General features: G+C 42.9%; 1 protein-coding gene across 2 annotated transcripts in view; it reads left to right on the forward strand.

Annotated features, from left to right (window-relative positions):
- IGSF11 (immunoglobulin superfamily member 11) overlaps positions 1-16,602 on the forward strand; it is a 292,196-nt gene that overhangs the window by 164,767 nt on the left and 110,827 nt on the right. Inside the window, exons 2-4 of one of the 2 annotated variants that reach the window (XM_084843044.1) lie at positions 2,486-2,602; positions 14,359-14,440; positions 15,329-15,431. The exons of the other annotated variant lie outside the window; for it this stretch is intronic. Coding sequence (XP_084699170.1) covers positions 14,393-14,440; positions 15,329-15,431 — 151 coding nt within the window. The 5' untranslated portion in view covers positions 2,486-2,602; positions 14,359-14,392. The remainder of the gene's footprint in view (positions 1-2,485; positions 2,603-14,358; positions 14,441-15,328; positions 15,432-16,602) is intronic. 2 annotated transcript variants of the gene reach the window in all.

The raw sequence follows: 16,602 nt of genomic DNA on the forward strand, positions 1-16,602 counted from the left end.
TCATTCAAAGCATTCACTAGAAAGTAAACTCCCAACTATTTTCTAGTCATTAGACACCCCCCATTGAGGAAACATCTACCACCATCCTGGGTCATTAACTGGCAATCTGGGTAGCAACGGAAGTTGCTCTACCAGCCTTGGTATTCTATTTAGATCATGTAAAGTAGCATAGCACCCTCTAATGCTGTTCTGGTTCACTGAAGGGCAGCATATGCCCAGAGATTGCCAAGAGTAGTGGGATTGTACCACCTAAATTTCCACTAGGCCCTTGAGAAAATGATCTCTGAACATCCTTGTCAGTTGAAAAGCAACTTACTGCTCCTTACTGCGTCTTAATCAGCAGCCACAGTGCTTCTGTTTGTATGTAACAAGACACTTTCTCCTGGTCTCAATACTTTTGATCTATAAAAAGAGAGCATTACTTTTTCCAGTGTACTGCATTCTCTAGCCAAATGTATATTACATTTCTCCCTGTGCTTCTGACATACTGTGCTCTACAACAATCACAGCTGCAGTAATAATCATTTACATTGTGCTTTCAGTGTTTAACACACTTGACTTATTACTTCTCAGCAATTAATTAATTAATTTAAAAATATCCTTCCATTTAGCAAAAGAACTAAAGCAGGCTTATAGTCATAAAAGCAAACACTATATAAGCCAAACTGTAATCACAATGTCATAACATATAAATTAACATCAGAAAATAACAGCTCCAGCAAAACAATTCATAAAAGCAAAAAGTGAAAATAGTCTTGTCAGTCGTGGGTTCCGTGATGATACAAGTATGAGTGAGGTACCAATCTTCTTGTTAGAGCATGGGGAATCAAGTTTTGAATGGTGGCAGGCTCAGAACTTCTTCAGATATGAGTTACAGGGAGAAAACAAAATGGTTGCCACCTAAAATGGTTTTTTCCCGTTTATTTGTGGGTTCCTTGATGATACAGGTATGAGTATGGTACCAATCTTCTCAGAGTATGGGGAATCAAGTTTTGAATGAAAATAAAATGGCCACTGCCTAAAACTGTTTTTCCCATTGATCTTGTTAACTGTTGCTCCTGTGACAAATTTGACTATTATCAAAATTGTTCCTCATAAAATGTTCTACAAAAATTGGAGCATACTAGCTGCACCCCCTTTTGTGGTTGCATTCATTGCCCTCTACTCATAGAGGACAATTGTCTGAAGAGAAGAATGTTCTGTATCCTGTACCCAGGCATGGAATGCCAGAAGTGAACATGGATGGAAATTAGTTTTTAAAGGGTATTGTACTTCCCATTCTGGCATTCATATTACATACAACATTTTCTCATTTGGTGAGATGAACAAGAAGTGAACATGGATGGAAATTAGTTTTTAAAGGGTATTGTACTTCCCATTCTGGCATTCATATTACATACAACATTTTCTCATTTGGTGAGATGAACAAGAAATAACTGAGGCTTGGGTGATTATTTTTTTTTGCTTCCCAGCTATCAGTAACTGAGATTAACATGGATCTGTCCATGCACATTTAACATGAGGCTGGTGTTGGGTGGTGCAATGAGCTGTTCATAAACAGCAATCATGACATATCCAGAAAGCTGTCCTTCATGATTCCGCAGGGCTCCATCTTGTCTCTCATGCTGTTCTTTAAAGATGCTTTTAATATCCACATGAAACCACCAGGTAAGGTTGTTTGAAGGTTTGGAATATGCTGTCATCCGTAAGCTTATGACACCCAACTCTGCTTTCCCTCTGTATCAGGTTTGGTAGGTTTCTTTTGTGAATGACTGCGTGATTTCACTAATGGAATAGATGAGGGTGAATAAACTGGAATTCAATTGAGACAAGTTAGAAGGTTAAACTACACTGTACATTAAATCTGTAATGTGCTGCTGACCCTCACTTCACTTTTTACTCACAGGTAAGTGTGTGGGCCCCTGATCTGGATCAGAACCACTGCATGCAGATAAGGGAAGTTTAAACCAGGGGTGCAAAACCTCAGGCCTGGGGCCAGATTTGGCCTGCCTGGTGTCCCAATCTGCCTCTCTGGGGTTTCCCAGATGGCCCCACCCCCTTTCCCTTCACCATCTGACAATTGGTGGTTTCCCGGCTTGAATTTAGAATTTTCCCCATTCTAAAAGGTTGAAGTGCCCCTCCTAAAGGGCTTAGTTAGTTACCGGCAGGAAGGGCTTTATGCTAAAACATGCTGGTATCTGTTGTATTTTTGACCCTGCCTATTTTGGGTCAAAAATTCTCCAAAATAGAATTCAGCCCTTGGGTTGAAAGATGTTCAACACTCCTGGGTTAACTCCCTCCCCCATGTTTGTTTTCCAACATTCACCTGCCACTGGTGCCATGTTAAATGGCCATGCAGTCAACTCTTAGCTTTCATAAGTTTAATGGCAACATGCACACTTAAAAAAAAACAAATCAAGAACTCTTTTTAAGTGGTGTTTCTGCCATGCTGATGTAATCTTGTGGATGCTTCCATATGTTTCAGTGGCAATTCATCTCATCCTAGAAAAAAAGCATTTGAAAAATGGTTTGCAGCAGTGCAGTTCTATTCATATCTATTCCAGAAGGAAGTCCCATTATGTTCCATGGGACATAATCCCAGGTAAGTAAGTGTCTATAGGATTGCATCTTTAGTTATATAATGCAAGTGCTAGCTTCTAACACTGTGTCAGCATGTCATTGGAGTACACATTTTACAGAAAGCCCTGCTAAGTGTATGCTGCAGTAGAGAATATACAGCTGAAAGGTTACTACTAATGGTAAAATCAAACAAAATGGAAGGTAACTTCATTGCCTTGCTTTCTTTTAATAAATCTTTTGAAAGTAGATGGGAGGGTTCCACTGCTATAGTCTTCTGGTCTAGGATGACCTTGCCATGGTTCAGAAAGGAGATTGGTGCAAGAGGGGGAGCTGGTTCCAGATAATGTAGTTCAATTTGTTCCTGACCTCAGGGCAGATGGGTAGGGAGTTGAGCTGGGAATGGCTCATCATAAGACTGTCATCAGTCTGTTAAGTCAATCGCAATTACAAACCTATTAATTAAAAAAAGATGTGACTGCTGCATATAATGAATATAACCCTTTATTTTCCATGTAACCAAACTGCACATACCCAGATTAATTGAGGTGAATCCGAAAACAGTGACTGTTAAAGGGCCAGTGCCAGCTTTGAAGAATTAATGTTAATAGAAATCACAAACACCAGTTTCTCAGTTGTTCCCCTGGCATATATTCAAGGCCATTTAACTAGTTACGTCTTAATACATTTTAACTGTCCTGTTATATTTATAAAAGGATGTACTTCCCCTTTCTCTTTTAACTGTGCATATGGGCAAAGTGGAGATTCTGTGAGCATGGAAATAAGGTACTTGTAATTCTGAACTGTATGAAGCACAAAGGGTGCAATCTTCCATTTATGGTGTAGGTGTTAGTCATTAGGTACTTTCTTTCTATAAATTCTTGTCTTTATATTACCTTTTAGTAGAGATGGGTAACCCCCGCCCCCATCCCCTGTTCTCCTTAGATTGACCCAGAAATGAAACAATTTATTTTACACAAAAATTGGAAAGAAATCCATTCATTTCCCAAACTAATCTGAGGGGCATGGAAAATAAAGAGACCTTCTTCTTGCCTCACCTTGCCCTCTAAAACACCTTGGCCACCCTTCCCTTTACTTACTGGCAACAATGGATGGTATGTAGCAGTGGTGGAGAGTGGGAAGGAGGGAGATTTTTCTCTCCCTCCCTCCCTCCTTGTCTGAAGCCCTGAGATAGTGTAGAACAGAACACCAGGACGTTAAAGAGCAGTGCCCCATGGGAATTATAGTCTTCCTAAAGACCACCACTCTTTTAAGTCCTGACATATTTCTCAGTGTGTCCTAGTGATATAGAGGGAAGGGGAGTAAGGAAAAAAACCTTCCTTCTCCCCTCTCTGTGCTTGCTAATGCTACTACCATACCATTTCTCCTTACAGGTAAGTAATGAAGAGGGCAGGGGGGCTACTTTTAGGATTTGTGGGGAGCTTTGGAGGATAGGGAGGATGGCACAGAGGAAAGCCAGGAATCCTTTCCTGGTGCAGATTTTTATCTTAGCTGGAGAAAAATTCAAGGTGTTGTGGTGGTGGAGAGCAAAGGTCTGGATGCACCCGATCTCGGAAGCTAAGCCAGGTCAGCCCTGGTTAGTACTTGGAGACCGCCTGGGAAGCAGGCCTTGTAGGCCCCTTCCAACCCTATGATTCTATGATTCTCCTTTGAGGCAGGCTTTTAAGAACTCCTCCTGAAGTACGCTTTTGAGCTAGGCTCAGATGAATGTTGTCTGTGTTATTACTTTTTACTTATCCAATGGATAGGTGCCACAGTTCTGCCTAGCCAATCAGATTGGGCTATGTGCTGATCTCACAGATGGCATAGAAAGCCAGTTGAGAATGAGGACAGAGCTTCCTAAACTCGTAGCATTGGTGATCCTAACCAATCAAGGTTTATGTAGTAAATAATGTAATGAAGTCAAAACACTATGCAGCCAATCTGATTTGTCTATGTGCTGGTGTCACTGGAAATAAATGAAGCAACATTTCCTGCATAGGTGAATATTTTTGTCTTGTACCAATCACAGAAAAGTCACTTAAAAGGCAGATGCTTTTTAACACTGATGAAAATGTTCATGAAAGATACCTTTAAACTCATCCTATACATGATCATACACTGCAGTGGTTCTTATTACATATAAATATAGTTTTTCTGTTCCCATTGGAGAATGTTGGTGGTGAGGGAACAGCACTGTATGTATAAATAGTTGTTGGTAGTACTGTATTATGGCTAATATCAATGCCTGTACATGAAGGTATACAGAGTTAGTGGTAAGCATCGCACTGCCAGTCAAGTGAAATAGCAAATCCTATTATTTGCTTTTCTAAAAGCATATTCATGCCACTCTTGCCAAAATAGTTCATATGCAATGTGTGGATTCCCCTTCATGGATCACTGCCTTGTTGTGGCGAAGGGACTTGCCTAACTCAGTGAAGCCATAAGCTATGCCGTGCAGGGCCACCCAAGATGGACAGGTCATGGTGGAGAGTTCTGACAAAATGTGGTCCACTGGAGAAGGAAATGGCAATCCACTCCAGTATTCTTGCCAAGAAAACCCCATGGAACGTATCACAAGGCTAAAAGATATGATGCCGGAAGATGAGCCCCTCAGGTCGGAAGGTGTCCAATATACTACTGGGGAAGAGCAGAGGGAATTTCCAAGTAGCGCCAGAAAGAGTGAAGCGGCTGGGCCAAAGCCGAAAGGACCCTCAGCTGTGGATGTGTCTGGTGGTGAAAAGAAAATCCGATGCTGCAAAGAACAATATTGTTTAGGAACCTGGAATGTCAGATCAATGAATCAAGGTAAGCTGGAGGTGGTCAAACATGAGATGGCAAGATTGAACATCGACATCTTGGGAATCGGCAAACTAAAATGGACAAGCATGGGTGAATTTAATTCAGGTGATCATTATATCTACTGCTGTGGGCAAGAATCCCTTAGAAGAAATGGAGTAGCACTCATAGTCAACAAAAGCGTGGGAAAAGCAGTACTGGGGTACAATCTCAAAAACGATAGAATGATCTCGGTACGAATCCAAGGCAAACCATCATCACAGTAATTCAAGTCTATGCCCCAACCACTGAGGCCGAAGAAGCTGAGGTTGATCATTTATATGAAGACCTACAACACCTTCTAGAACTAACACCAAAAAAAGATGTCCTCTTCATCATAGGGAATTAGAATGCTAAAGTAGGAAGTCAAGAAATCACCGGGATAACAGGCATGCATAGCCTTGGTGTACAAAATGAAGCAGGACAAAGGCTAATACAGTTTTGCGACGAGAACACACTGATCATAGCAAACACTCTTTTCCAACAGCACAAGAGGTGACTCTACACATGGACATCACCAGATGGTCAATATCGAAATCAGATTGATTATGTCCTTTGCAGCCAAAGATGGAGAAGCTCTATACAGTCAGTAAAAACAAGACCTGGAGCTGACTATGGCTCAGATCATGAGCTGCTTCTTGCAAAATGTTGGCTGAAATTGAAGAACGTAGGGAAAACCACTAAACCATTCAGTTATGACCTAAATCATATCCCTTATGAATATACAGTGGAGGTGAGGAATAGATTTAAGGGATTAGACCTGATAGACAGAGTGCCTGAGGAACTATGGACGGAGGTCCATAACATTGTTCAGGAGGCAGCAACTCAATCCATCCCGAAGAAAAAGAAATGCAAGAAAGCAAAGTGGCTGACTGATGACGCTTTAGAAGTAGCTGAGGAAAGAAGGGAAGCGAAAAGCAAGGGAGGAAGGGGAAGATACATCCAACTAAATGCAGATTTCCAGAGAATAGCAAGGAGAGATAAGAAGGCCTTCTTAAATGAACAATGCAAAGAAATCGAGGAAAACAACAGAATGGGAAAGACTAGAGATCTTTTCAAGAAAATCGGAGATCTCAAGGGAACGTTTTGTGCAAAGACGGGCATGAAAAAGGACAAAGAAGGCAGGGACCTCACAGAAGCAGATGAGATTAAGAAGAGGTGGAAAGAATACACAGAAGAGCTATACAGGAAAGATCCTAATGTCCCTGATAGCCATGATAGTGCGGTCACTGAACTTGAGCTGGACATCCTTGAGAGTGAAGTCAAGTGGGCCTTAGGAGGCATTGCTAACAACAAAGCTAGCGGAGATGACAGTATTCCAGCTGAGCTATTTAAAATCCTAAACGATGATGTTGTTAAAGTGCTGCACTCAATATGCCAACAAATTTGGAACACTCAACAGTGGCCACAAGACTGGAAAAGGTCAGTTTACATTCCAGTTCCAAAGAAGGGCAACGCCAAAGAGTGTTCAAACTACCGCACAATTGCGCTCATTTCACATGCCAGCAAGGTGATGCTCAAAATCCTACAAGCTAGGCTTCAGCAGCATGTGAACCCAGAACTACTGGAAGTACAAGCTGGGTTTCGAAGAGGCAGAGGAACTAGAGATCAAATCGCCAACATTCGCTGGATCATGGAGAAAGCAAGAGAATTCTAGAAAAATGTCTATTTCTGCTTCATTGACTATGCTAAAGCCTTTGATTGTGTGGATTACAACAAACTGTGGCAAATTCTTAAAAAGATGGGAGTACCAGACCATCTTACCTGTCTCCTGAGAAACCTGTACGAGGGTCAAGAAGCAACAGTAAGAATCGGACATGGAACAACCGACTGGTTCAAAATTGGGAAAGGAGTACGACAAGGCAGTATATTGTCGCCCTGCTTATTTAACTTATATGCAGAGTACATCATGAGAAACGCCGGGTTGGATGAATCACAGGTCGGAATTAAGATTGCCAGGAGAATTATCAACAACCTCCGATACGCAGACGATACCACCCTAATGGCAGAAAGCGAAGAGGATCTCAAGAGCCTCTTGTTGAGGGTGAAAGTGGAGAGTGCAAAAGCTGGTTTGAAACTCAACATTAAAAAAACGAAGATCATGGCATCTGGCCCCATCACTTCCTGGCATATGGAAGAGGAAGAAATGGAAGCAGTGACAGATTTTACTTGCTTGGGCTCCAAGATCACTGCAGACGGTGACTGTAGCCATGAAATTAAAAGACGCTTGCTCCTTGGGAGGAAAGCTATGGCACACCTAGGCATCATAGTAAGAAGCAGAGACATCACCTTGCTGACAAAGGTTTGTATAATCAAAGCTATGGTTTTCCCATTAGTAACGTATGGCTGTGAGAGCTGGACTATAAGGAAGGCTGAGCGCCAAAGAATCGATGCTTTCGAACTGTGGTGCTGGAGAAGACTCTTACGAGTCCCCTGGACTGCAAGGAGGTCCAATCAGTCAATACTAAAGGAAATCAACCTGAGTGCTCATTGGAAGGGCAGATACTGAAGCTGAAACTCAAATATTTTGGCCACCTAATGCGAAGAGAAAACTCCCTGGAAAAGACCCTGATGCTGGGAAAGATAGAAGGTAAAAGGAGAAGGGGACGGCAGAGGATGAGATGGCTAGATAGCATCACTGATGCAATGAACATGAACTTGAGCACGCTCCGGGAGAGAGCGGAGGACAGGAAGGCCTGGCGTGCTATGGTCCATGGGGTCACGAAGAGTCGGACATGACTTAACAACTGAACAACAGTGTGTGGATTATTGTGTGAATGTTTATACGTGTATATGCAGCATCATTGTGAAATCATTTTGGAGCTCTTCTGAAACCCTTAGTAGATTCTCTTGCTTTATTTTGAACATCTTGAAAGGCTTGTTTGGATTTTACGTTTTGATTTACTAGCCTTTCTCTACTGTTTTTAAAACAGCCCATTCTTTCTCTTTCTCTCTGCCCTCCTCTCTCCTCTCCCTTCCCTTGTAGATATACAGCCTCCGTAGTAGGGATCCAGGTAACCTTGAACTATCAAATAAACCTGGCAAAGGAAACAGACATTCTGCTCAGTCCCTGGTTTCCCTCACCCCATCCCCAGCTTTTAAAACAGGCAACTTGGGTAGCTCTGGGAGCAAGACAGATGTGACTCAGTGTGCGCCAGTGATGCAGGAAATATGTATTTAGCCAAATTCTGAATCTCTGAATGCCCACTGAGAGGAGCGGATTTCCCAACTTCTCTCATCTGGCATTAAGGGAACAGGGTAGTGTATCTATGGATGGACTAGAAGCTAGCACAGCAGTCTCTCCCTCCCACAAGTATTTTTGGCAGTAGAACATTTAAAAAAAAAAAATTGTAGCAACACAACATAACCACATAGTGTAACAGCATAGGATTGATGCATAGAAGCCCTGCTGGAGATGTTTGTCCTCTGCTGCATCTGTTGTATTTTTGTATATTTTTTCTAGGGATGTCAGAGAATTCTGCGACGGATCTCGGTGAGGCTGAATGCCAGTGCATTCGGCCCCCTGAAATCCATTGCGGAACGAAGCCCCCGCCCCCCCAACCCACGAAAGGCACGCGGGATGACGTCCCCGCTGCCCCCAGCCCATGAAAGGTGCGTGAAACGGAGCACTTACCTGCTCCCATCTGCGCTGCTTTGCGAATGGCGGCCATCCTGTGGCTGCCATTCGCTTCCTCTTCTTCATAGCCATGATAGGCTACCTAAATACTTGCGTAGCCTATCACGGCTAATGCAGGGATGCCATTTGCGTACAGTAGCCACTGCCATTTGTGTACACTGGGTTTTTTTCCCCCTGCCATGATAGATAAATATTTACGTAGCCTATCACGGCTCAATACAGGGACGCAAATGGCGGCGGTTATGATCGCTGCCATTTGCGTCCCTGCAGGGCTGCCCAGCAGCCGGTTGTCCGGCTGCGGGCGGCCGGAGCTGGCCAGCGGCTCCACAGCTTGGCTGCAGAGCGGAGCCGGCCAGGCAGGATTCCGGAGGGAGGGACAGAGCGCCTCCCCCCCCATCGAGGATTCCGGGGGGAGGGACGGATCGCCTCCCCCCCCACTGCGGATTGCCCGGCACAGAGCCAGGTAGGTGTTTCGTACATCCCTAATTTTTTCCCATCCTATTTTTTTGGTTATAATCCCTTCCAAGTTTACAGCAATATCATTTGTCAGGCAAACCAACAGAGTTATTTCATACTACAGGATTACTTAAAGGAACATAAGCTTTACTATCATTTTTAAGATATATTAATATTTTGGCTTATTTCTGCAGAGATGGATCTTAGGCAGAAGGCTTTCCTCATTTTTCAAAATGGTATTTTTTTCTTTAAAGACATCAGAAATATCAAATATGTAGACCTAAAGGCGTGTGAAATCTGTTTCAAGCTGTGCTCATGGCAGGGTGGAATTCGTCCCTGCAGGGCTGCCCAGCGGCCGGATGTCTGGCTGCGGGCGGCCGGAGCTGGCCAGCGGCTCCACGGCTTGGCCATGTGAGATCCGTTTCAAGCCGTGCTCATGGCAGGGTGGAATTCGTGTAGTGTTCAAGAGATGGCAGGCAGGAAAAACATCGGAAAGAGAGAATATGAGACAATGAGACATTCAAACTGTTACTTGACTCCTAATTTTTAAGTTGTTTGCATACAGAGATAACTTTGGTTCACAGTCTTGAGCTGTAATTCTCTGTCTCCGGGGTTGGCCTGTGTGCTGGCTATTAGAAAACTAACTTGTGGTCTGTGGAAGGGTATGTGTGCTTCTCTTCCCCTGTAGCGTGTGGCTGGGTTCACTCAAAGCAGAATTTTCTGTAGTGCTGAGTTGAAATGGGAAGGAGTGTTACCCAAAATGTCACCCCCTATTTATTGCCCTCCTTGGTTTTCACAATAATATGGGAGTCTTTGAAACTAGGCAGAAATGCTCCTCCATTCAGTTTCAGAGTGAAAGAGGGAAGCGTTCTTCTCAGTCTGATTTGGATTTGTGATGTTGTCACGTAGCTAAATTTGATTGGCTGCATGGTACTGTGATATCATGATGCTGGCTACATGCTCCCTGACTGGTTGGATCAGGTAGTACAAGTAATTACAAAAACTGTGGGTGATAGACACCAAATTAGAAGAGACGTTTCCTTTTCTGTGTTGCGCAGTAGGGAATGTCTCTACTAGGATAGTGCCTACAGTGACATACTATGTATCATCTAAAAAGAAAGTATGCTTTTGTTCAAGACTATTGTTTTATTCATAGGCAAGCTTATACAGATTTAATTAAATCGATTAAAACTCTTACAACTAATTGACTGAGTTTTCTTTAATTGGGCATTGTTTCTTTTTAACTACAGAGGCCAAAGTTATCTGTCAGGTTTGATTTCTGACACACATACTATAGGTATACTGGTGTGAACAAGTATCTGGGATGCTTCTTATGGCCAAATAATTTCTGTCAGGAATTTTACTTTAATCGGCAGGTGGATGCACAGACCCTTGCATATTCTGCTGGGGAAAATGTTTTAGTTGCAATGCAGAGCATGTTCAAAAGCATTAAAAAAAAATTATATAGAAAGAAACAAAAGATGTTAAGGTGTTATCTGGATTTGTTAATAGCCCTGTTCAGGCATTAACCCCACATGCCATTGGAATTGCATGAGGTGGAGAGGGGGACCATGCTCATTGGCCCTGCTGCCTCTATTTTGTCCTGTCACTCCATTATCGTCCACATGTTAGAAGGGTACCTTCTTCAGCGGATGTGTCAACTCCCTGTGTAATGGAGAACCCTGATAAATCAGAGTAGGCATAGGAACTCCAATCTGGATTAGGCCCCTAGGGGGGCTTTTAAGATCTGAATCAGGCCCCATGCACCTTCTCTAGAGTAAAAATGGGGTGAAAGATATATCAGCTAGATACGGATTTAAAGTAATGTCTGTATAGAGCCAGCATGAGTAGAAATTACTTTCAACGTATGGAGGTTAATGGAACTGAGCAAAGGGAATGTGGGGGGGGGGGGAACAACTAGGGTCCTGCCTTCCCCCCTGCAATTCTAATTAAATGGGAGGGGGGCTGAATGCCTGAACAGAGCTAATGAGAGTGCACCACTGATTTCAGTGGAATTTGGATTTTACTGTGAGACATCAGTGAAAACACTTAAGGGAAGAATGAAATGCTGTGAACACCATGGGGGTATAGCCCCAAATATAATCTCTGTGCTGTTCTTCTTCATAATGTGTAGGATAATTTGCCACATGTCCTGACACAATCCTTTTATGGCATTTCCTTTCCCCTCCTGGTGACAGCCAATAATGTGGAGCGGGGATGGCATCACAACATGGGTTAAGAAATGCTACACATAACCTACACAGTATGGAAGAGAAGGGGAGGATTGGGGATTCCATTTTCAGAGACAGACCCATCATATCTCCTGTAATGTGTTGTTCCAAAAGTGTTCTTTGTTTTTTCACTGAGTCTTGAGAAGGCACACATATGGAGAGGCCCTAAAGCATCAACTGGTATAATCTATAAAGGAATTGGGATCATAACTGCCTGTAGCAACTACCTATTCAAATGGAATAACCATAGGCTAGAGAACAGTTGTACAGCAAGAGGCAAAAGTCAATATGTAATTGAACTAACAAGATCAATATGCATTTCAATAGCATGCACCACTACCACCCACTTATCACAAACCGCTGCTCACTTACCTTAGAAAGATGAAAGGCTTAGTCAACACCATAGGGAATGTAGACAAGTTAGATAATTGAATCTACACTTCTGGCAATAGGAAACCTTACACATTGATCTAAAGCTTCTTTGCTGCTAAAGCAGTTAAGGGAAGCTGCTGCTTTTTAAAAGTGTTGATAGCGCTTTATATATGATAGGGTTACAATGTTACATCATGAAAGAAGTGTTAGGTTGTTCCTGGTCTCTTGGCTTCACTGTATTTACGTAGAGGCTGGATGATGGTTCAGAAACCAGCTGGTGCAGAATATGGCTGCTTCAGTATTGGTGGAAATCAGGAGGTCAGTTCATGTGTCACTTCTACTGCACCAGCTTCTCTGGTTGCGTGTTTGGAAGTCCAATATAAAGGGCTGGTTTTGACTTTTAAAGCTTTAAATGGTTTGGATTCATGCTGCTGAACAACCACCTTCATCTGTATTAGCCTGCCCACACTTTAAGCTCAACAACAGAGGCCCTTCTCACTTATCCACCAGTGATGCTGTTAGGCTGGTAGGGAGAGGGTCTTTTCTGTAGTGGCCTCACACCTCTGGAATGAGTTGCCATCTGGGGTCCATCAGGCCTCAACTTTGCAGGCCTTTAGGAAAGGTCTGAAAACTTACTTATTTACTTTGGCTTTCTTTTGAGTTGTGTTTTATATTGATGGCTTCATAACTACAATTATTTTTGGTAGACTCTGAGCTGGATGTTTGTTTATATTTACTGGTATTTATTAATTTTATTAGAGTAGAACAGAGTTTATTGAATTAGTCCAAAGACCATATCAAAGAGAACAACATAAAATACATTTACAATTCTACGTAAAAGTAAACATAGACCCACATGATATTAAAAGAGAACAAAATAAAGTACATTTTAAAATGCCACATAAAATTATACAAAGGATAGCGTTTAATATTTAGGCTTTACTAAACAAGACTAAGGATTACGATTAAAAGTTTTCTAAAAGCAATAAAATTTAAAGATTGAGGAGATATATACCAACATGGGTTTTATATCCTCAGAGCTTAGGATCTCCACCACAGTTAACAGAGATGGATTCCAAATATCTTTTTTGAAGGCTGGAAGCCTTTACTGCAAAGGAAACGACTCTAATTTTGTTGATTTTTGTTGCTCTGTTATTGGATTGGATTTTTTTTTAGTGTGTAAACCACTTTGAGAAGGGTATGCCCTTAAAGGTGACCTAAAATATTTTTAAATAAATAAATAAAATGAAGTCTGTTATGGATGCTGTATTTGCATCCTGCATTCAGCAGGATGCAAATTTAAAATTCTTTGGTTCTATTACCATCCTCTTCATCTAATTTCCTGGTGGGATTTTAGAATATTTCAAACAGTTATCCAGAAAGGGGTGTAGCTAGTATACCAGCCAAAGCTGTGTTGTTGTTGTTTTAAAGCAGTCTTTGATGTAGCCACTACCTAGAATTCTAGGAACAAAGCTGGGTTCAGAAGGACTACCAGTCCTTAAGGGCGTGCATGACCCCATCTAGAATATGTAACTCAACACTCTCCAGGGTCCCTGGACTTCTTGCCATAAGCGATTCCATCTTATTTAGATTGGACCTCAGTTTGTTTATCCTCATCAGGTCCATGATTGAACTCAGGCAGGCTTTCAGGAACTCTGCTACTGCACCTGGAGCTGATGAAAAGCAGAGGTAGAGTTGCTTGTCACTGACATACAGAGGACACTTCACACCTGACCTCTCCCAGCAGTTTTGTGTAGATGATAAATTGCATGAAGGATAAAATAAAGCCTTTTGAAACCCCACAAAGCAGCTGCCATGATAGATAATTCCCCAGCAACACCTTCTGAAACCTATCCACGTGGTAGGAATGTAACCCTATCAAAGCAAAATCCTACAGTCACAATCCTTGTTGTCGGTCCAGAAAAGACACTTTGATGGATCGAATCAACTGCTACTGTGAAGTTCAGCAGAATAATAAAAGGATACACTCCTTCTGTCTTTTCTGGTGAACATTATCTACTAGAATGATTAAAGTCGTTTTGGTCCCAAATCACAGATAGAAGCTGAACTGAAATGGATCTAGAATACTGGTTTCATCCAGGAGAGGCTGGAGCCACTTGCCACAGTTCATTCCACCACCTTACCTAAGAAAGGGATGCTAGAAACTGGCCTTTAGTTGTTCAATGAAAAAAGGATCTAATGAAGGCTTTCCCAGCAAAAATCAAATGACTGCTTCTTTTGATACAGATGGAAAGATGCCCTCCCTTAAGGAAGACTTGGAATGGATGCAAGCAATTTTATCTGCAAACAGCTGTGCAAAACTGTCCAAGTGAGTCACTAGGGGTTCTAGAAAGGGATGGTGTGGCGGCACCCGATTCGGTCTGGGAATCTGGTGGAACTGCCCCTGCCTGCATCCCTAAACCCTGCTCACCAAGCCCCTGCTCCTGCCCGCCCCCTGCCCATGCACGCACCCCCGCGGCCTCATCAAGCTTTGCGGTCACCATTTTTTGAGAAATAAAATGGCAATCACAAAAATGCGCATATTTGTGCACATGCAAAAACACGCATTTTTGTGAATGTGCATACTTGCTTATGCGAAAATGCGCATTTCTGCATATGTGCAAAAATGTGCTTTTTTTGAAAAATGCACATTTTTGCACACACAAAGGTGAACCTTCACAAAAATGCGCATTTCACACATGAGAATGTGTGCATTTCTCCAAATGCACATTTTCATGCATACAAAGACATGCACATTTTTGTGATTGCTATTTTTTTTAAAAAAAATGGCAATCACATTGCTCAACGAGGCCACTGGGGTGAGTGCAGACTGCTTGCCGAGCCTGGCATGGGCTGAAGACCAGCGAGTGGGGGCAGAAACTGGGCGGGCAACCCGGACGGGGGTAAGTTTGCACATCTCTTGTTCTAGACCCACTATTAAGGAGGAACTGAGATTATCAACCTTTGCAACATGCTATACCAAGTCCATTGGATGACTGTGTGCAAATGCAATGGTGTTAGGAAGTAAAATCTCCTTGCCACCATCACCATCAAATGGGTTCCAAGCAATGTTTGGTTGAATTCGTTATGAGTCTTCTTTCATTTGCACTCTTGCTATTGTTTGCAACTTCCTGGTAAACCAGAGGAAGCGCTGGCAAATTGAAGTGTGCACTCTGGAGCTATCATGCCGATTGTTTGAACTAACTCCCCCTTCTAGGCAGTCAGTACAGCTTCAGCAGAAGTGCTGGCAAAGTCAAATGAAGCATCCCTAGATCCATCAGCCTTTGGAGGTAAATCAAATTACCAGCTCCTCACAGAAGGTAAGGCCTATTTCAGGAACTTTGTGAATTTAGCCTTCACTTGGTAATCTGTCCATGACAAAGGAAACACTACGGCTACACCACCCAAGCAATGCTTCCCTCTTATCCAGAATATATGCTGGTTCAGAAAACTATTGGGACAAACCAGGGCCCCATCTACATGGGGCTTTTACTCTAGTTCTACTCCACTCCCAAGTTGATAGTGTCAGATGATACACACGGCTCTCTGTAGGTAACCTGGCATTTCTTGCCCTAAATCTGGTTTTTTTCCAACTCATTTTGTGTCAGATTTTCCTGTCACAGCAGCTTCAGTACTGTTCAGGAGTCCATGTGACCTCAGTTGGCTTCGGCATGGGCTGGTGGAAACGGCACTGATTGGCAGAAAGGAAAATAGCATGGGGTGGGGATGTGGGGAGAGTAGAGGGGTAAACATGTCTACCTGGAAGTAACTCATTGCCTTTACCCCTGATGCTTTGAAACTGTGTTGTTGTGAACATGGGCTCAGTTGCTGCCTCTCACTTTAAATAGGCATTGAGCTTGGGAGTTGGGGTTGGGGAGGGAGGGAGGGAGCCAGCCTTGCTGTTTTGAAACTGTGCAGCTACAAAGGAACACAGCTAAGAAATGGTGGATGCCTGTTGATTTGAAGCTGCACAGCTAAGAAAGGGTGGATGCCAGGGCGGATGATTATCATGAATATGTACTCAGAAGCACTTCATTTAGCTCAAGTGTGTGTGTGTGTGTGTGTGTGTGTGTGTGTGTAAGCTTCTAAGATTATTGATTGAGCAGTTAAAGGTAACATCATGCTAGTTGCTCTCCCTCCTCACCGGCTCTGGGCTCTCTGCTCTCAGCGCCTCTTGCACTCCCGCTCATTCTGCTTAGTTTTTGGGTGGCGGCGGCTGCAGCTTGCCTCATAAACGTCATGAGGTTTGTCATGAAAGGCTGCTCATAAGCAAGTCCTCCATTGCACTTTGTTGAATACGCGAGGGAGGAGTGCAAGCCTCTGCCCAGTGGCTGCCCTGCACCTATGCAATTGCTGATGTTCATTTCTACTTGTGGCAGGACTCGCCCACCCCACCTCAACTAATGCAGCTTCAGTTCCCATATACACGGCAAAAGTGGAGGAATACAGCACTGCGTGTACTATGGAAAGAGCTAATTCGATTCTATGAAA

The sequence above is a fragment of the Heloderma suspectum genome, chromosome 3, assembly GCF_057233095.1.
Source record: "Heloderma suspectum isolate Gila_16-S chromosome 3, 16-S_ref, whole genome shotgun sequence".
Classification (NCBI taxonomy): Eukaryota; Metazoa; Chordata; class Lepidosauria; order Squamata; family Helodermatidae; genus Heloderma; species Heloderma suspectum.